This window comes from Polistes dominula, unplaced genomic scaffold (genome assembly GCF_049000335.1).
Source record: "Polistes dominula isolate Pdom_NZ unplaced genomic scaffold, Pdom_raw_medaka contig_27, whole genome shotgun sequence".
NCBI lineage: Eukaryota > Metazoa > Arthropoda > Insecta > Hymenoptera > Vespidae > Polistes > Polistes dominula.
Genome location: NW_028300906.1, coordinates 2,932,501 through 2,955,431, shown reverse-complemented (window position 1 = coordinate 2,955,431; position 22,931 = coordinate 2,932,501). Strand labels below are relative to the sequence as shown.

Here is a 22,931-nt window from a genome sequence, read left to right as displayed (position 1 = left end):
ATATAACATATATAGAATTATATAGAATTATATAGGATATTATATATATTATAATATATATTATATATTTAATATAATAATATATTTCATATATATTATAATATATAATTCTAATTTTTAATTAGAATATAAAATAATATATATATATATATAATAAATATTAATATAATAAAAATATAATATAAATATAAATATTAATAAATATAAATATAATATATGTATATATAATATTTATAATATTATTTATAAATTATATAATTATATATATATATATATATATATATATATATATATATATATATATATATATATATAATAATAATAAATATTAATAAATATTAATATAATATATGTATATATAATATTTATAATATTATTTATAAATTATATAATTATATATATATAATAATAAATATTAATAAATATTAATAATATAAAAATATTATAATATAAATATTATAATATAAATATTAATAAATATAAATATATATATATATATATATATATATATATATATATATATATTTATAATATTATTTATAAACTATATAACAATAAATATTAATAATAAGAATATTATAATATAAATATTAATAAATATAAATATAATATAGATAGATAGATAGATAGGTAGATTATAAATATAATATATATAATAATTATAATATTATTTATAAATTATATAATAATATATATAACAAAATTTATATACATATATATATATATATATATATATATATATATATATATATTATTATATCTTATTATATATTATATTATAATTAATTTTTTTCTTTTCATATAAAATATAAATTTTGAAATATAAATATAAAATTATTATCTTTTTACCATGACTACATTCTTCTTTTTTATTATTATACTTTTCTTTCTTTTTCTTGACAAAGAACACATAACTGTTATTAAACTTTTTATTTAATTCAATTAAATATAAATAATTGTATATTATATAATACTACATAATATATAAGCATCTTATGAGCTTATTTTTGAATATACATTGTCTCTACGTATTAGAAATTTGTATTTTGCATGAGACTTCTGTTTAGAGGATTTAATATGACGTTTGTTGATATTATTTACTATGCATTTTTAATGTACTTTTTGATAAGACGCAGCTGAAAATGCGTTTCTCTTTTTCTACATTCTGTCTTTCATTCTCTGATAGGAATAGGAAATTTTTATGTATGCATCGAATACAACATTTCAAATACCATGTCACTTTTGCAATAAGATAATATTGTTGTCTTACTTAAAATTTCTTGACAAAATTGATAAGGAAGAATTTGACGAGATGATTTTTATCATGAACGATCATGAAACAATGTTATTAATTATAATTCACATAAAGTAACTAGGATTTTTTACAGACGTTGTTTTGATGAAAATTAAATTCGATGTTTCACATAGAAATAGATAAAACGTTGTTTGAAATATAACAACAACTTCGTAAATTTATGTAATATTTTACGTCAATATTGAAAATTTTCTATTTTATATTTTTATCAGTAAATTGCAAATTTAATTGGGCAGATTTCCACGACAGTCATTTGCATTTATAGTAAATGTTAACGTTACTCTGCGTTCAGTAGTCAAAAACTTTGACTTAGCATCTAATACTAATAAAGACAAATATTGTTTAAGGTGTAATATTTTAAACAGACAGGTGTACTTGATAACGATGATAACGATTCTAAATTCAGTTATGTCAAATAAAAAGTGACATTTTATTCAACGTTTATTTGGATTAGTGTTATATTTTTATCAACGAAATATTAGATTGTAGTGTTTCCTTATTTTATTCTAGAACATCGTATTAAAAAAATATTCGGTGGGGAAGATTCGTTACCGATAAGAGATTTGCTGATAAAGTATTGTATAAAATGTACAATCATCTGAATCCTCTCTTATTTCGTCTGAAATGCGCTAAAGAATAAAGCATCTATTAGCTTTCTCATTCGTTCAGGTGGCATTAGCTGGTTTCATTTCCAATCTCTGTAAGCATCCTTTTTATTGGCATTATCAGTGACAAGATAATAATCGTACATAATGTATACAACAACAACAAAATTCATATTTGTTAAAAGGGTATTATTCTTAAGAGGCCTATTGTTTAAGATTATAAATATAATCCGATTGATTATTTTCAGTCGTTTAAAAAGAAGAAATATAAGAGATGAACAAATCGCGAGCTAAAAGATGGACTCAATATTTGGCAGCGATTACAGGTAAATCATTTTTGTTTGTTTTATTTATAATTAGATAATTGTTGTAAAAAAAAAATAAAGTAAAGTTATTTTTGATTGAATTATTTTTACAATTACAATTAGCCACCTTATCATTGGCATCGACTGGCTCTCACATTGGTTGGACATCACCAACGTTACCAAGATTAAAATCTACGGAATCTCACGTACAAGTCACGTCAGATGATGCTTCTTGGATAGCTTCCTTCTACTTGTTAGGGTCCATACCGGGTAATATTATAGCTGCATTTATAGTGGATTGGTTAGGTAGGAAAAGTAGTTTATTGATAGCTGCTTTACCTCTGACCATTGGATGGATATTGATTATTGTTGCTTGGAATCCTTACATTTTGTATGCCTCTCGTTTCATCAGTGGAATTGGACAAGGTATTGTTTACGTCGTATGTCCAATGTATATCGGTGAAATCGCAGATAAAGAGATTAGAGGATCTTTAGGATCGTTTATAAAATTGATGGTAACATTTGGTGAGCTTTACGCTCACGTAATTGGCCCATTTGTATCTTACGAGATACTGTCGTACGCTTGCATTCTCATATCAATCACATTTTTCATATCATTCGTATGGATGCCAGAATCACCTTATTATTTAATAATGAAGAATCAACAAAAGAAAGCTATGAAAAGTCTGAAACAACTCAAAAGAAATTCGACGGAGGAAGAGTTGGAAGAGGACATGAACCAAATGCAAAAGACAGTTATAAGAGATCTCAGCGATAAAGTTCACTTTTGGAACTTTTTCAATACTCGTGGAAATAGACGAGCCGTTTTGGTCAGTTTTGGTCTTCAATTGATCCTACAATTTAGCGGTATTGCTGCTATAGAATCCTATACTCAAGAAATTCTTCAAGAAGCTGAGGATGGACTTCCTGCCGGGGTTGCTGTCATCATCTTGAGTATACTCCAATTGGTCGCTGGATTAGGTGCAGCTGTTCTTGTTGACAAAGTTGGCAGAAGGCCGTTACTTTTGATTACCACTTTACTCGCTGGTGTCTCATTAACGATTACTGCTGGTTTCTACTTTTTCAAATTTTATTTACTAATTAACATCACCGGATACGGATGGGTACTTCATGCTTCCGTTATGTTCTACGAGTTGATAATCGCTCTGGGATTGAGTCCAGTGCCCTACATGATGTTGGGCGAATTATTTCCAACCAATGTGAAAGGTAAAACTGTCTCTTTGGTGAACCTTTGGGCTTCACTTTTGGCATTCATCGTGTCGAAGCTTTATCAAGTTATATCCGATGCCGTTGGAATTTACAGCGCATTTGGATGGTTCGCTGTAAGTAGTTTTATTGGTATTATTTTTATATTGTTAATAGTACCGGAAACAAAAGGCAAATCTTTGCTGGAAATCCAGGAAGAACTCAATTGCAATAAGAATAAAATTAATGCTAAAAAAAAGAAACAACAGGAGATTTATATTAACATCATAAATTAAGTTTATTCAAAAGACAAGAAAAAAACAAGTCCGATGGTAACGCACATATAAATTAAGATTTGGCACAAATATTTATGTAATTCGATTAATTAATAATTCATTACGTTTGATCGATTGTAAAATTGATAAGATAAGTATCACGAGTAAGATAACAGAATTAATACTTAAAACTTGAATTATCTGATTAGGCCATCGCTTAAAAAGCACACGTGGAAATTTTTCACTTTACTAGTTTTGTTTTTGTTTTTGTTGTTGTTGTTTTTTTTTATTATTATTATTATTAGAGGAAAAGCACAATTTCAAAGAAAATTCCTATTTGAATTGTTAGTATTTTAAGAATATATATATTAGATTTATAATTAATTGTTAAGTTAAGGGCCCTTATATTCCATTGGAAAGAACGGCTTCGATAGAAGTTACGAGATTGTCAAGATAACAATTTATAAAAAGTATACAAACAAAAGTTAAGAACTCGAGAAATTTGTTATCAAATCGAACACGAATTTCTATTTATAAATACAAGTTTAGAAATCATAATAATAATAAAAAAAAAAACTTGTTTTATAATATTTCGTTAATCTGGGCAATCTCGGTCCGTGTATAATGTGAATTCGTTAATATTCTCTCAACTTTCTCAACAACATTCGAAATTAATCTAAGACAATTAATTGTTTATCGATTTATTTGTTTAGTTTTCGAAGAAAGTAGAGAATATTTCAATAGTGCGTTTAGCTGGGCCCCACATCATTAAATAGAGCAATTGCGCATGACCATCTTTTTTGTCCCTTTTAGGCAGGGTTTAATAAGTGAGTGAGACTGATAGATTAATATTAATCGTAAATTATATTTATTTATCGTCTTGTGTTCTCCTCTAATCAAAAATAAAAGTTCAATTTATTTACACATTTACATTTGCAAGAAAAAAAAAAATAAACAAAAATTCGAGAAACGACAAATCGAAAACAAAAGAGAGAGAGAGAGATAGAGAGAGAACATTAGACGATTAATAAAAACATCTTCTTATCCCTTTGAGGCAGGGTGCAATATGAACTACCAAAGATTATATAACGATTATTATTAAACGTTATTAAAGAAAAATATATTTCGCACGCACGAAATCGATTAAGAAAAAAAAAAAAAGAAATAAATGCGCGTGCCAAAATGGCCCTGATGCAAGAAGGATTTAGGCGAGCACTGAAGCATGACTAACTTATTTAATCCCTTTTAGGCAGGGTGAAAGATACATTTAAAGGATGTAATTAATTAATTATTATTATTGTTGTTGTTTTTTTTTTAAAATGCTTTAGCGTCGAATATAACTGGCCCGAGTAATAGGAAAAAGAAAAAGAAAACATACACACACACACACACACACACTATATAATTAGAATTAGAAGAAATCAAATGATTCTAATGAAAGATCAAAGTGTCCTATTGTAACTACTATCTTTTAAAACAATATCTATAATAACATCTTTAAGATTATAGATAAGTAGATGGCACTTTATTTTGTTCATTTTGTACAGTGCCACGTATATGTTCACGCAATTGCACGACTCTCTACACGTCCCTTTTAGGCAGGGTTTAAAAAGACTAGTAACAATATCTATTTCTATACAATGTATTTTCTACAATGTAGAAGTTTGCAATTTACGTTAACAATAAAAAAAAAAAAAGAAATTGTAATGTTAAATAATAAATATTATATTTACCTTAGAAAAAGTGAATACATTCTCTTCTCGTTTGTTCCTTCACTTTTGATTATTATTCCTCGTTTCCTATGGTGAAATATTTCTTTTTCTATTGTTTTTTGTTCTACAGGAACTAAAGCTTTAAAATTTCATCAACTGGACAATTAATATTTATATTCTTGCATTATAATAACCCTTATACATAAATGTTATTACAATATAGAAACATAAATATTTGTAATAATTCATCACTCATTAACATCATCTCGCAACGTCATTTTTATTATACACACCACATTGTTTGTTTGTTTGTTTGTTTGTTCTTTTTTTTTTTTACATTTTATATTCCAAGTTATTATTAGTAAAATTCATTACATATTTTCTCGTTTACGTTTATTTTTTTCTTTCTCTTCTTCTTCTTCTTGTTGTTTCATTTTTTAATTATATTATTTTATCTTTCTTTTTTACCTTTTTTTTAATGTTAACATTATACCTCTGGAACTTGTTCTAACTTGAGCGAATCGTTTTTTTATCTTTTTCATCCCCCTTATACGATTAAAATTTAAATTCTCGTTTATTTCGTGAGACTGGGTACGTACCACCCTTGGGGGCAAAAAAAAAAAAAAAGAAACAACTGCATTTATTTCATTCTAATCGTTAATTATTCAATGTGTTCATTAATTTGCCAAAGAAATATTTGTCAAATATATTTGAGTATTTTTAGCGTCGTTCACTAATTGTCAAATGATTAATCAAAAACAAGAAAAAGTTAATTAATTGTTTTTACTAAATTAAACAAAAAATCAAACGTCAGAAGTTAGATTGAAAAATTGCTTTAAGTTTGTCAGTGTGTTTGTTTGTTTTTTGTTTTCTTTTTCTTTAAAACAGCAGACATATGAAATTTCTTGCCAAAAAATATTTTCTTTCTGATTAGTTCAACGTAAATATTATTAACTAGTAGAGAAGATAATTTTACATTATTTTCTAACAAAGCATATAGATAATTATCAAGCACAGTATTCTAATCCTTTCGATATGGGAAGACGAAAGTGAAGGAAGCTCGGAATTTGGCTATTATAGTGTTGTTGTTGTTGTTTTGTTTTTTTTAATTCTCTATTTTGGTTTGTTTTCATTTCATGTTTTTTATCAAGAAACGCAGTTAAAGTCAAAGCATTTTGCGTTGTTATTTTTTCTTTTTTTTTTTTTACCTTTACTTATTTCTCTTCAAGTTTTCTTTCCAATGTTCAATGACGTAAAAACGTTTCCACGAAGTCTCTTTGAACATACACACACATACATACATACATACACATACACGCATACACACACACACACACACACGAATTACTTATATGCAACAAACAAACGTGTTCATTCACCCTGGACTCTGTGATTGTCAAGAAAAAACATTGCTTTTTGGTTTTTTTACTCATCGTTACAAGTACCATACTTTCATTCCATACGCTTATCGCGTTATTTTTTTTATTTATTTATTTATTTATTTATTTATTTCTCATATGACACTCTCTCTCTTCAGTTTATTTATTTATTTATTTATTAATTTTTTTCTTTTCTCATAAATTTCATTTATATATCTATATATATATATATATATTCTATAATACTATTATATTATAAATATATCTTTTCCCTTACAGTGATAAATGAATATTCTTTTATTTCAGTGTAAATTAAAATTACTAACGTAATACTTAACTATCCTCGAATTTTCCTAATCTTCTTCTAATCGAAGAAGAGATTTATTTATTGTTAGTAGTCGGACATAGAGGCCACACACACACACACACGTACACACATACACTCATGAAAGAGAGTGCACTCGTGAAAGAAATTGTATTCTCAAAAAGTGTATTCTTCGCGTTTTATTTTTTATTATTTTTTTTTTTCAATTATTCGCTAGCCATAGTTTTACGTAAAAGCATTTTTTATCATCGTCATCGTTCATTATCATTAAAATTATTATTATTATTATTATTATTATTATTATTGTTGTTGTTGTTATTTGATTTTCTTCTTTTTTCTTTTTTCTTTTTTTTTTTTTTAGTATCGTGTTTAATAATAATTATTACTATAGTTTTTATCGCTATTATCATAACTAACTGATAACCATTAACTGTAATTATTATTATTATTATTATCATTATTATTATAATTATTATATTATATGAAGCCGATTTGAATGTCTTTTAAATAGTTTCCTTACCCCCCTCCCTCCCCCCTTCCCATTCCCCTCCCCAGCACTCCCCAAGTAGCATTTAACGAGGTTTTTCTTGCCTTCTTTTTTTTTTTTTTTTTTTTCTTTTTCTCTTTCCTTCTCCATTTCATTTTTATTATTTCTTGTTGGTTATTGTTAATTTTATATTTTCTTCGATATTTTGTTCTTCTCGTTCTTCGTGTTTTTAACGTTTAACATGGAACGTTGAAAATTTGAGAAAATTGAAGGCAGTCTCTCACTACGTCGCTATTACGGTGAACACACCCAATGAAAGTTAAAGATCTTAATTTAGAATTCGTACAAAGTTATGATTGTACGGTGCAACGCATATGTGTGTATTATCATTTATTTCTATTTTCACCGTATTTTTTCTTTTCTTTTCTTTTATTTTGTCTTTCATGTTAGGCCAATCGATTGATGAGACTAACTATAGTAACACACGACGTTTAAGGATAATAAATAGAAGTGCTCGTTAGTTTCGATTTTTAGTGTTGAACAAAGTCTTAAAATGGAAGGAGAACAAGAGGTGGATTTAAGGAAAGATTGTTTAACACGTTCCGTGCCATGTGTACCACCGGTGGTACACGTTAAACTTGTTCTTCATGTCACGTGGTATCATTGGTGGTACACTTATCATTAGACATATTTATTTAATTGACTGAAAATATTTGTTTATAATAAAATGTAATTCTGTAGGAAAATATTCCTATTAAAATATTGTTGCATTATACAAAATGTAGTATAGAACAAAGCACATAAGTTTGTTTAATTGTTATATTTCTAATAATTAATAATTACATGTTATGGTTGATTTAATTTAATTTAATTTTTGATTTAAAGTAGAATTAACCATTTGCGCTATAAAGACGTGCCACGCAGGCGTCGAGATGCTTTTGTTTCAAAACTGCGAGCGACGTGTGCATCACGTCAATAGGCGTGGTGTAAATAGATTTATATTATTTTCATTATATCAACCAATATTGTAAAATGGAAAATAATAGTTAACTCATTGTCAGCGATATTGTTTCAAAAAAAGTGCAATATTGTAGCGCACACAAAAATCACAATCGTGAAGTTAAATCGTAGCGCATGTGGTTAAATGGCCTGAATGACAAGTCAGGTAAAAAGGGCTTGGCATGGAACGTGTTAAGAATGTGGTTACTTATTTTTTTTTTTTTACAGATCATCAAAGAAAACACAAATATCTATGTATTTTTATTACTTTTTTTGAATTTGTTTCTTTTTGGAATTGATAGGTCAACGTTACGAGAATAATTGGATTCAATTAATAATAGTGGGGCCCACAAAATCTTGAAATTGACAGAGAACAAGAGGATTTTTAGGAAAGATTGTTCAACGATGTGGTTAATTTTTTGTTCTTTAAAGATCATCGAAGAGAACAAAAATATATCTGTGTACTTTTAATGACTTTTTAGAATTTGTTTCCTTTTTCTTTCTTTTTGAAATTGCTAGGTCAACGTTACTAGAATAATTTGATTAAAATAATAGTGAGGCCCACAAAATAAACATGGTAAACTATATTATATGGTAAAAGCCGATTGTGACGAGCGTTATTCATAGATCATCGTAATCTTCCTTCGAACGTCTATAATCTAATTATTTCGATCAATTAATATTAACATGACTGATACGATGTCAATGAATCCATCATAATCCTCCATCGTTCAGTCGAGTATATTAATGGCATAATCTTGCTATTCCAGTTAATCAGAAATTACATTTCCATATTCGAGAATATTTTCTTAACAAATAGTAATTTCTTTCTTTTTTTTATTATTATTATTATTATTATTATTATTATTATTATTATTATTTACAATCGACGCGTATAATAAGGGTTGTTGACGCGAGGCAAAGATTAAAACTTGTCAGAAATTTCAAGCAAGTTGCTTGAACAATTCTATCAAAGAATTGTCATTTATTTTCAATTATCTGTGGCATCAATTATTTTTTTCTTTTTTTCTTTTAATTTTATTTCAGAGACAAATAGAATAATCCCTGTTGGATAAATAATTTCCTGAGTTTTAGCAAAGAAATAAACGATGTGTCTCAATTTTCTAAATTATCTACGAGTTAAAGGGTGTCTCTTTGCTTTATTAAAAATTTTTTTTTTTTATTTGTTGTTGTTGTTGTTGTTATTGTTGTTGTTGTATTATTTTGGTACATACCCGTTGTCATAAAAAATTCAATGAATTTTCTAGCACGAGATCGATTCGTCGTTCCTGCGACGAAATCGAATCATTTACAAAAAAGGAAGCTGCTGCTGCTGCTGCTGCTGCTGCAATTCGATTTTCTTAATTGTTATAATTAATACCTGATAAATGTTTAATTTAATTTCGTAATATTATGTTACGACGACGACGACAACGACGACGACGACGACGACGACGGCAAAGCGCGAATATCGTGCGCTTCTAAAAGACAATAATTGTTTTTTTTTTTATATCATACAAACAATTGACAACAATAATTTTGGCTTCTTTATTTTCTCCTCTCTAGTATATATATATATATATTATATATATTTATATATATATTTTTTTTCTTAATATTTTTATTCTTTTTTTCTGTAATTCTTACGATAATTCTTGAATTTTTGATAATAATGAACATTTGTATTTACATGGCTGTCCTATGTGTCATAAGTGTGAAGCTAAATTTGTTCGATAAAATTCTAATTAAATAATGAATCATTTCACAGATTCATAGAATAATAAGATTCGAGAAGTTGAACTTTTTTGTTGTATATCATCGACAAACAAAATAATTAAACAAATATTTTTCTTCACATTAGTAATATAATTTGTTCGATCTTAATATTATATTCAAAATGATTCTCTCAACGAACAGATTCTCTCTTGATTAGAAATCATTTTGTTTAAAAACTATTTCTCTTCGTTGTCGGCATTCGGTATGAGAACGATTGTCGAGTCGTGTGTGTTTGTGTGTGTCTTTTGTTTTATTCAACACTTTATCTTATTTTTTATTATTTAAAAAAAAAAAAAAAATACTAACCCTTTGCACTCCTTTGTCGAATGTGACTCGACATTGATTTTGACCTCAAAAGATATCACAACTTTGACAATTACAAATTATAATAATAATGAAAATAAAATGAACATTTTATTTGTTCATTTATTTCTTCCTTTACAATAGATTTAAATTATCATATTTTTCAATTTAAAAAGTAAATTATAATTAATAAAATATTACAAATCATTGGAATCTGTTGAATCAACAAAATTTGAAATATAATTCCAAGTGCAAAGGGTTATATCCACGTACGAGAGTGAAGGGCTGGATTATTCGTAAGAGTACAACAAATTTCAAATGAATTTTGACAAAATCTTATCGTCGACGCGGCATTCGTTCTACCAACAACAATAACGATCCAAAATGTTTTTTTTTATATATATTTTTTTTTTTTATATTAGATCACAACAAGCACAGTAATCAATTATTACTGCCAAATGATTCCTGTTCAATCGTAAGTTATAACAGGAACAACATTAATATTTAACGTCGTCGATAAATAATAAACGCGACAACTTGAAATATATATTTTTCTTTTTTTTTTCAATACAAAATATATATTTCCCGTTGCTGAGATTTCTCCTACTTCGAGTTGGTGAAATCGACCAATCAAAAGTTTTCCTCCATTCTCCCCTTTGGATTGGGTGATTATTAAGATTATCGATTATGTCCTCATCTAATGGGTGAAACTTGAACAACTACTTCGAAAACAATATCCCTAATATTGGGACTAGTTTGTTCAATCTAATTAGTGTACTAATTTTTCCATCAAATCGAATTAATCAAATATTTAACACTAGAACTACCACGTCAGTCATTTTAACTTGATTTGGTATCAAGAATATTTTGATACTTATTGTTATTGTATATAGTTTTTAAGATCTCAAAATATGAAGTTTTTTTTGCAAAATAATAATAAGTCAATAAATATAAAAAATAATCTACTTTTAAATCTTATTTAAAGACCAGTCATTTTGATTGGTTTTGATAGAAATTTCAATTCTCAACTGTCGGTATTTCTAGTGTTAACTAATCTTATTTATTATCATTGATCTTTTGTTAATTTAACCCTTTGCACTCGAAGGTACATATATTTTTCATTTCACATATTACCAACAATTTACAAAGCAATTTTAATAGAAAAAAAAAAAAAAAGAAAAATCATATTCACGTATTATAAATAAATGACATGTGTGCAGTTAAAAGAAAAGGTCATAGTTGATATGTTGTGTAGACTGAATTGAATTTGTTTCAGTTTTTATTTTTATTTTTTTTATTGTCTCTGTAGCGAAGTCCTCGAGTGCAAAGGGTTAAATCTTATAGTTTAACCCCTTAAGGAACAATTAAAAAAAAAAAAAAATCTGGCCAAAAAGAACCAATTTTGGCTCAACGTGATACAACACCGCTCGAATTAACTCGAGCTTGCAACTTAAGGGGTTAATTTATTTGTTATTCAATTTATTTATAGTTAAAAAAAAAAAAAAAAAAAAGAAATAAACTTGAGGATAACATTTGAATTGGTCGAATTCTCTTTACGAAGGAAGGAAGTCCTACGGCCGTTGAAAATTATATTACACCTTCCCATCATACGTATCCTTGAACGTATCTTCTTCTTCTTCTTCGATCAAATATCCACTAAGTAAATGTGGCATATTGGTTTGTTGCAAAACCTTCCAAAAGTTAAATAGGATACATCCTTCATCTTGGTAATCGTTGCCCTTAGGGAGGCACCGTTGCATTAACTGGCACGAAGGTGTCCCTGTTCAGAGAGTTCAGCAGCTCTTCGTTCTCTTTGCGAACTGGAACAATACAAATGTTTACAACCGCCAAAATGAATTCCAAGTTAAAAGACATCTCGAGAGATCTTACTTTTTTCTTTTTTTTTTTTTGTTTAAACTACAAAACTCGAGTTGTACAAGAAAAAAGTATAAAAGAGAAAATTTACAAGCACAAATTTGTAAATATACTCTTCTCTCGTGTATAATTTTCAAGATGAAAATCCAAATGAGGAAAAAAAGAAAAAAAAAGAAAATTAAAAACAAAAATGCAAAAGCTCTTCGAAAAAAACAAAAAAAAAAACAAAAGAAAAGATCAATTAATAATAAAAATGACAAATATTATTTAAAATGTATTTCCAATGATTTACGTTGAGAGCGATGTTTTATTAAATCCTTAGGTCCTGTAGGAGGGCTGAGAAAGGAACTATGAGTCAATGTGACCACGACTACGAGGACTGAGGCAGCCAATAGAAACAAGAACGTTCCCAGAACGATCATAGCTATTCTACGATGGCGTCTAGATTGTTCGGTATCTTGTTCATCCTCGAGGACTTTTTTCGCAGCTTCCTTGGTCTCGAATTTGGTTGGTCGAACGGAATCCTTTCGTCTGGTAGCTGTAGTCCCACTTCTTCGTGTTCTGTTTTTCTTCGATACGCTAGCTCTTCTTCCATCTCCTGAAGGGAATCATCATCATCATCATCATCATCATCATCATCATCAGTGTTCATTCACACATTTTTCCTTTTTCTCTCTCTCTCTCTTTCTTTTTCTTCGTGATAAATAATTATGTTTTTACCTAAAGGAGTTGGTCTACCAGAACTATTGGCTCTTGAACGACCCGATTGAACGCTGGAACGTCGACTCGAACGAGTTTCAACATCCAAATTGTGTGACGAACGTCTATTAGTATTTGTCTGCGAACAATTCGAATTTCTACGAACTTTTTCAACTTTAATTGGCTTGTAAAGGGCAAAACGATCGTCAAGTTCTAAACAGATATTGTCAGGTGCCGATGGTGGATACAAGGCCGAACGATCGTCCAACTGAACGCAATCAGAATTCGATCGATACGGACTGTCCGAGCTTTCTCTACGATGATAATAAAGCTCTGGCGTCGAGCTTTGACAATTTTCCACTGTTAAATCGTCCACGTAAAAAATCACCCTCTCCGAATACGTAGCTGATGCTCGTCTTGTCCGATGATTTTCTTTAGTGCTCGGTTTCATATTCATTTCTATTTTTTCTTTTTTTTTTTTTTTTTTAATTTATTGTCGATAACATCTTTTCATTGGGCCCACTTTTTTTGATTTATGAAAAAACAAAAGACAATATACGTGAATAAATTTAATAACAATTGTCCCGTTTATTTCGATTTATTATTCGAGTTGTGAAATAAACAAAAAATATATATATATATATATATAATGAAAGATTATTTTCTACGTTTTAATGATGAATCACGTGTTTTAACAAAGCAGGATATCATGGGATAAGTGTTGAACGTTCGTTTGCTCATCTTCTAAGAAAATTTCTAACGAGATTATTTTTGCTACGTCAAGTTTATCTGAAAATGTTATCCAATTGTCTGAAATTTTTATTAGGAAATTGTACAGAAAAAAAAAATATATAAATAAAAGTAAAAATAAAAATAAAATAAAACTATAGAATAGAAAGGAAAGTAGGAGGAGGAGGAAGAGGAGGAGGAGGAAGAGGATGAGAAAAGAGAAGAGCGCATAATAAATATTTAAAAAGTTATTTTTGCATCGTTGTAAAAAAAAAAAAAAAAAAAAAAAAAAAATAAATAAAAGGGGGATTAAAGCCGATCGACCCAAAGACATTATATAGGTTATTCGGATTATAAATACGAGCAATTATTTTACAGTTTTACAGGATAACGTACAATGAGTGTGTATCTCTTTTTTTGTTTGTGTTTTTTCTTTACCCCCCCCTCTGCCCTCTGCCCCCCTTCCCTCCCCATAGAATTTGAAACGCAATTAAATATTATCTATTGCCTCGAATTAATTGAATGAGAAATACTTTGTAAGAAATGCAAAAGAAATATTATCCTCGAATTAAAATTACTACAACTCTCGAAAGAACATTTTTATTAATACTCACACAATCGTTGGATTGTGTCCTGACGTTAATTACAAAGTTTTATGACGAATTCCTTTTCAAAAGATGTGGTTCTTTAGAATTTGTCGTTCCTCTTTCTTTCTTTCTCTCTTTCTCTCTTTCTTTTTTTTTCTTTTTCAAATTCGTTAGATATTAATAAAATGTGCAAAAGAATATTTTCTAACTGAAATCCTACATTAAAGAAATTTAATTGTAACACCTGTTCGCGCGTCTTATACACGATCATTTAAATCGTTCAAAATACTAATTCGTAACCATAATCTTAACCTTACAACGTTTGTTACAACGAAGACAATTAATAAAATCAGATGGATAATGCATTATAATTTAATTAAAATGTTTAACGATTGTCTTCCTGACAAGAAAAGAAACAAAAAGAAAAAAAAAACGAAAGACTTCTTTGCATGATCGATAGATAGATTGATTGTGTTCTTCGCATTATTATACCTACTCGCGCGTATTTAACGAACTCGACGATTTGTTATTCGTGTTCTGGTGTGACGTTCCAGATATCTTGTAAAAACAAACCTTCTTCTACAAACAATCTAACATGAGAGAGAGAGAGAGAGAGAGAGAGAGAGAGAGAGAGAAAGATACAGACAGATAGAAAAAGAGAAAGAGAATGAATCACACTAATGGTAACGCAAAGAGTTGATAATGGCGAGAAGCGGAAGTAAAGATTGGAAAAGCACTTCCAAATAACAAGGTTGCCATTGAGCTAGTTGGAAAAGGATTGCGCTTTTTCCAGATGTTAAAATGAAGAAGAAGAAGAAGAAGAAGAAGAAGAAGAAGAAGAAGAAGAAGAAGAAACGAATGTATACAGAGAGTAAAGAAGAGCTGAAACGTCAGGTCTAGGTGTTAGACGTCACCCTTGAGTATATTGCGACGTGTATTTTTAGCAACTAGGATCTACTAGGCCACCGATCCGCTTTCCATGTCTCTCTTCTCTTGCCTCGACCGCGTTTCCACGTATTTGTGTGTATATTTCTTGATGAGTGTGTATACGTTTATCTGTGTTATACTCTCTCTTTCTCTTTCTCTGTTTCTATACGAGTGTGTATGAGTTGGTGTGTATATGCGAATATGCGCATATGCGCGTGTCTAACCCTCGTGGGCTGAGGTATAGTACTATAATGCATGTATAGCATAATGGTGCGCGCGCTCACATTCTACGTTCACGTCGATAAATATATACTTTAGAGTTCGGCGAATGTTTGCAACACTACTCCGAACCCCCTATATACATGATGATGATGATGACGATGATGATGATTCAAACGAAATTGAAGAAAAAAATAATTGACACACACCTAGATTGTGGTTTTGTGGTTCTTTTGAAAGAATAATTGTTAATCGTATTTTAACACATTCAAGGCTGGTATATTTTTTCTTTTATTAATACTGGGTATTGACAAAAATAATGAATTATTTAAATATTATATTGAAATAATGAAATATAAATTTTATATATTACATATAAATATTTAAATATTAAATAATATATATATATATATTTAAATTAATATTATATATTATCAATTAAATATTTATATATTTGTATTATAAAATTTGTATAAATATATATATATATAAATTTATTTTTATAAAACTTTTAAAATGTAAAATGACGTAAATTTACGTCAGCAATCGCGAATTTGTTAATATCTAGAAATTTAGTATTGGTGATGATGATCATCATCATCATCATCTCATCGAGTTGCGAATAAATTTAAGTTCAAAGTAATTTTCATAGACACTTAGTTGTATATTTATTATTTTGATAAATAATTATTTGTTAATTATTAAATAGAAGGATTCGTTTGTACAAATTCAAGGATTAATAATAATAAAATGAATGATATATATATATATCGATCTTTTTTTAATATTGACCATGAAAATCTTCATTTTTGTATTAGTACAACAGGTGAATGGTAAAAAGACGACGACGAAGACGACGACGACGACGACGATGACGATTTCCTGAATCGAGCTATAATTTCGGAAATTGAATTTCCTTGGCAAACACAAGTCATACGATTTGCTTCATATTTGTCTGGCATGTTCTAACGTGAGCACATTCGATCTAGGAAATTGGCATACCCTCGAGGAAGTCCAATTTAATTGATTCGATTGATGATGGATTTTCATGTCTTCCTATATATGTACGTGCAAAAACGATATGTTACAAAATTTCATCGTAGATTAGAATCAATCTTGAATCATTTTCAAGCTTTACGTGAGAAGAAACAGAAGGTTATAATAGATTGTTGATTTTAGTCGTAAAAATCTTTTTCTTTTTTATTACTCGATTTGTGTATATACACAGAAAAATCCTAAATTTGAGATTTCAAATGAAAATGCATTGGCCAAAGACAACACGATTGTTCAGGATATGACTGGTTTGAACGATTTCCTTTATGCACCAAAACAAAACAAAAAAAAACAAAAATGAAAACCAATAAATAGAGAAATAGAAAGAGAGATGGGTGCTAATTCGATTGCAGTTAAATCAGTTTAACGTAGGAAATTAGGTACAAATTTGTTTCTGATGCGTTCGAGACTAAACTCATGGATAAGGGAAAATGTTCATTCATCTTCTCATTCGTGAAACAAAAATGAACAAAAATTGCAGTTAGAGAAAGAGAAAATATTGTTTTTATTTGAAACTAAAGTGAAAATACGTTGTTGAAATAAATTAATCATAGTTCACATGACTTTCAACGTTTTCTGGATTAAAGTTGTTATCGGTAGGAGCCTTTTTTCAAAAGGGTTTTTATCATGAAAGAAAAATGAATATTCGCTTATCCATTCTTCGTGAGTATTAGGAGGTAATATTTTTCCGAAGGTAAACCTTTAATCGAGGAGCTTTGAAAAAAATTACAAAATGAACAAAAAAGGAAGAAAAATGGAGGAAACGTGTTTTATCTACTTTAATGAACATACAAAATAAAAAGAAAAAGAAAAAGAAAAAGAAAATAATAGACTATGATGAGAAAGCCGAAATTTGGAAGTGGTTTAACGTGTATCCATCCTGATCTCATCTAGGAAGGGACCTGTAGATATTGATAATCGATAGTACTCGTGTACTCGTTACCAATATTAGCATATACCAGTTCTCAACTGGTATAAGGACATTCGCATAATAATGAATACTACTAGTAGTAGTAATAGTAATAGTAATAGTAATAGTACCATATAGGATACGTATGTCGGAAAATGGAGGCAAGCAAGTGACAAGCGTAACAGGTGATATGACCACATGAAATGCAGAAGGAAGTGCACCGATCCATATTATAGTTAAAACCACAACCAATTTTCCAATTGCATTTGCAACAGCTGTACCTCGCTACTTCTCCAATGACCTCAGATTTTTCTCCTTGGATATATATTGATTCTATCAATATATAGAAAATCGAATTTCAGATAAACCTTAAGAAACAATTCGTTCAGATCTAACTGAAAATAATTCTATACTTCGATCCTAGTGTTTTATAAGAGATCACAAATTTGAAACGAATCATTCAATTGTTATTTCGATACAGAAGAAAATATTCTACGAAAATATTTATTTTTCAATATAAATCAAAAATACAAATATAAAAGGAAAGCATTGTATGTTGGAAATTGTTAAAAAGAAAATTATAAAAAGAACTACTATTGTATTATAGAACACACATACACACATACACATACACAGTGGAAAAAAATTAATGATAAAATTGTTTTACATTTTCATCATTTGTCTTTTTCTTTCTCTCTTCTGTTACAAGTAGTACCAAATCACGATAGTTAAAGAAAATCTATAAAGAAAAAGTTCGCGAGTTGGCTTTAAAATTCCAGATTTATTTTTAGATTAGTACTACCATGAGAATGTGTGTATCTCTTTCTCTCTTGAGAAAGAGAGAAAAAGAGAGAGAGAGAGAGAGAGAGAGAGAGAGAGAACACGTCATGTCGAGCAGAAAAATAATGAACCCCTCGTCGATAAAAATTTTTATTCGGAAGTGGGTCGTGTGTCTTTGTTCTATTCGGACAATTATTGAATTGAACTTTTGCTTGGATGGTATTGTCAATTTAAAAAAAAAAAAAAAAAAAAAAAAAGGGGGAAAGATAATCAACGATCTCGAATTTTGTATAACAACACGAAATGAAAATGTCCCACTGACAATCAAAAAGATTCAAAACTATCTCTCTCGTGAATGTTTTTATCTCTCAAATTGATCTAACCCTTCTCTTCTTACTTTTATCTCGTAGAGTTATTTGATACTTTTAGATTATTCGGGATGTCTTTTTGAAATAGTGAAACAATTAAGAAAAAAAAAAAAAAAAAAATAAAATAAAAGATAAAAAAAGAAGTCAATGATTCCGACCTACCTTACTCGGCAAACTTATTCCTATTTTTACATCTCGAATATCGAGAGAGTTCCTATAATTAGAGATGTTACGGTAAACGCAGTAAGACCAACTGCGAAAAGTTTTTAACATTATTATTATTATTATTATTATTATTATTATTATTATTATTATACCACGAATATTAATCTTTATTTCGAATAAAAAAAAAAGAATTACTTGGTAAAAATAATGAATTATTTTGTTGTTTTATTTGGATCTTTTCCTAATATACAAATGTTCATATTTAACGATTTGATATTTAAAATAATTAAAATAATATTTAGGTAATTTTATGTTATATTCCATAGAGAACACCTGTTAGGGTTATTTGATACGCTAACTATAAAGACCTAGTTGAAATGCATGGAAAGATTAATGATCTTACTTTAGGGAATGAAAATCAATTGGGACAACGTCTGCTTTTGATATTACTAATTATTAAAACTACTATTGCGAAGTAACATTTATTATAAATATTAATCTTATTCTTTCAAATATATAAATAACAGAAACACGCGAAAGAAAGAAGATAAAAATGTGAATTTAATAGTTTACTAATTAAACGAATAATTTTAAATGGAAGACAAAAAAAAACATTGTTTTTCAATTAACCAACCCCCTTTTGAAGAAGGAAAAAAATGTTCTTTTCTTTTTGTAATATGTAGTAATACATTTTTACCTATTTTAATTATCTACATTATTTTTCCTAAAAGAAAAAGAAAAAAAAAACAAATGAAGCTTTTTTATAACGAATATACAGACACACACACACACTCGCTCATGTAATAATAACACCACAACTATATAATTCCTATGCAATGAAATATTTTTCTACGTTAAATTTGTTTGTATCTACGTTGCCCATTCATTGGAAATGCAATTTTCTTTTACGATATGCACCAACGAATTGCACTTCTCTCGGGAAACGATTGAAATTTTTCGATTGATAATATTTATACTCTTTTTCTAAATGCAATGATTCTTTTCTCTTTTTTTTTTTTTTTGGAACTTCATTAAAACTAAATATTTTCTCAACGAGTATAAAAAATAAAAAAATAAATAATTACGATCATCCTAGTATGTCCTGCAACGTTTGAAATATATTTTAAACGAGTATTATAATTGAGAATACAAAATAATTTCATTGACAAAATTCAATTAAACGTTTCGTTCGTTCGTTCGTACGTTTTACGTGTGTGTGCGTGTCTCTAACAAAATGCACATATTATATTTATCAAAAACAACAACAACAACAACAAAATAGAAGACTACTATTTGACTACCTTTCAAATTGTGTCTTCACTATTCAAAGATAATAATCCTCTTGCATGTATAAAATAAAACAATAGATAAGACCAATCCACGCATTCACACCCATACACATACACACGACTACACACACACAACAGAGACAGACAAGCACGCACACGTTTAAAAGCGGAACGTGCTTTCGAGAGGATAAAAAATAGAAGAAAAAGAAAATCAAAAAAATCTGTGGAAATTCACAAAAGCACTTCTTTGTTTTGCACGACAAAGAGAGGAGTTTTAGACGTTGATGATGACACGAAGGATATCGAACTCGACACACTTTGTAGAACACTTTTTGCACAAGAGTGACAGAGATAAACATACACAACGATAGAAAGGGATAGAGTGAGACAGAGACAGAGATAGTAGGAACGTAGGATAACGTAGGTAGATAGAACAAGGATAGGAAAAAGGAAAGCAAGTGGTGGTTGTTGGATTGAGAAAGATTTTAGAAATGAAAAAAGCACAGGAGAGAGAGTGTCGACTTCGAAGCGGTTCTACCACGGAAATCCGACGGTCGACTGGAGGATTCGCAGACGTGCGCCTTTAATTTAGGAGGCGTGGAGCGCTCCTCTCAAGCTTCGCAGCGAGCATACGGTGCATCTACCTACGCCGTTTGTACCTGGGATCTCTCTGTGAGTGTGTGTGTGTGTATGTTTTTGTCTCTCTGTGTGGTTGGTACTTCCACATACCAAAATCACAATGTAAAACTACCGAAATGGTAGGCTAGCGAGGCTACTACTTTCGCACCAAATTCTCTCATTCCATTTTTCTACCTTTTTTTTCCTTCTTCTTCTTCTTTTTACTATTCTTTTATTTCTTTCTTTTCTTTTCGCTTTTTTTTTTTTTTGTTTAAATGCTACATTTTTGCAGAAATAATTTGATCGTGTGGTAGTACACTAGCGTACACTAAAAGCCTGTTAATTGGCTAACGAAGTCCATTTATTATTTTGTTCTTTTTGATAATAGTGTTGAGTTTTTTTCTTTTTCTTTTTTTCTCGTAACACTATGAAACTTGGATGAAAATTATTGTCTTCTTTGAGCTAATTATTTGTTTGTTCTTTTTTTTCTTTTTAATTTAATTTTTCAATTAAATTCGATTAAAACCGAAGTAGACATTCTTAATCCTTAGTAATCACTTAGAACACGATATATATATATATATATATATATATATATATATATATATATATATATGATTTTTCTTGATTCTTGATTCATTCGATGGTAGGTGGTTGGTAGGTAATAGATCTAATCCATTCGGACGGTAGATGGTGTCGCTACCTCGTTCGGATACTGAATAAAAGTCGTCGTTTTCTTCTCTCTTTCTCTCTCTCTCTCTTTCTCTCTTTCTTTATCGACGAATCCCGAGAATCTTCAAGGATAAATTTCTTATTGAAAGATTGACGACACTGCTTGCAATTTCATCTTGATATCTCTAACATGAGTGTTTTTTCTCCTTCAATGTTTTATGAAGTTCGAACTGAACACATTTTCTAAATGAGTACGTTTTTTTTTTTGTTCAACGAATTTTTACTTTATTTTCCCCTCTTCTTCGTGTTCCCAATCCAAAAGCTCAATCTCTTTTTCTCTATGCTTGTCTTTTTCTTCTTCTTCTTCTTTCTTTTCTCTTCTCTTCTTTTTTCTTGTATAAGAGACTAAATCGATTCTCTTTTGATATTTCTACTTTATGGGCCATTTTATTATTCCCTGTTTTTTTGGTTTGGACCTTTCTTTCTTTCTTTCTTTTTTTCCCTCCCATTTTTTTCTGGAATAGAATTGTGATATTCCAGAAATGAGGCGTGTTGTGATAAATGTACACGACTGAGTTCGAATAATATCAAAAACTAAAAAACGTTGTAGGAGAAGTTTTAGATTGTTAGTTGAAAAACTTTCGTTCGCTAAAAACTTTCAACGATTAAATTTATTTCCATATTATTCGTGTATTCACGTATACGAATTTTAAATTAAAAAAAAAAAAAAAAAAAAAAAAAAAAATCGTTAAGTGAACCTTTAGAGAGATTTATTTTTTTTTTTTATCATCGAAAACAATTGAGAAATTAAATCGAGTGTTATTTGATCTCGAGTTACAATAAAAAAAAATTCGTAGAGCTTTCGCATGTTCCAATCAGAATCCGTATACCCCTGCCAGTTCTTACCCCAAATAAAAAAAAAAGAAAATAAATGATTTAGGATTGAAAGCTTTGCTTACCCATGTCATCAATGATAGGTGCCATTCTTAGGGTGACTCCAACCAGAAGCAAGGACATAGCCAAAAGTAGGCAAGCAGTGGCAACAATAGTCCACCTGGCACGAGGTGGTAATTCCTCAGGACCAACAATTTCCTCTTCCGGTTCAATTGATTCGATTCTTCTTCGTCTCTTTCGTTTTCGTTTTTTTCTCGGCCTATGATAAGTCTCACGTGGTTCCTGAATTTGTTCAGGACCGCTAAATATTTCGTCCTCCTCCTCGTCCTCCTCCTCGTCCTCTAATTCATCGGCTATGTTCAACGCCAAATAATCCTCATCCTCGTCGTAATGAATCTTCCTGCCAAAAAAAAAAAGTCATTTCCAATTTGAAATATTATTTATCATCAAATTCGTATT

At 29.0% G+C, this 22,931-nt stretch overlaps 2 protein-coding genes and 1 long non-coding RNA gene across 5 annotated transcripts in view; 1 reads left to right on the top strand and 2 right to left on the bottom strand.

Moving 5' to 3' along the window:
• Positions 1–860: 860 nt before the first annotated feature.
• LOC107070873 (facilitated trehalose transporter Tret1) lies at positions 861–6,052 on the top strand. Its single transcript, XM_089179511.1, has 3 exons — positions 861–2,015; positions 2,169–2,246; positions 2,349–6,052. Exons 2-3 carry the CDS (start codon positions 2,195–2,197, stop codon positions 3,725–3,727), a joined length of 1,431 nt encoding a protein of 476 aa, XP_089035637.1. The 5' UTR covers positions 861–2,015; positions 2,169–2,194; the 3' UTR covers positions 3,728–6,052.
• Positions 5,566–22,931, bottom strand: part of LOC107070882 (uncharacterized) — a 26,537-nt gene continuing 9,171 nt past the window's right edge. For all 3 annotated transcript variants that reach the window (XM_089179513.1, XM_089179512.1, XM_089179514.1), the window contains exons 4-5: positions 22,538–22,872; positions 5,566–12,507 (exon numbers count right to left, since the gene is read on the bottom strand). In XM_089179513.1, the coding sequence (XP_089035639.1) occupies positions 12,428–12,507; positions 22,538–22,872 (415 nt within the window). In that variant the 3' untranslated portion in view covers positions 5,566–12,427. The remainder of the gene's footprint in view (positions 12,508–22,537; positions 22,873–22,931) is intronic.
• On the bottom strand, positions 13,724–21,500 carry LOC149033403 (uncharacterized). Its single transcript, XR_016178907.1, has 2 exons — positions 20,301–21,500; positions 13,724–18,019 (listed from the first exon to the last, which is right to left on the bottom strand). It is a non-coding gene; the product is annotated as an uncharacterized LOC149033403 (long non-coding RNA).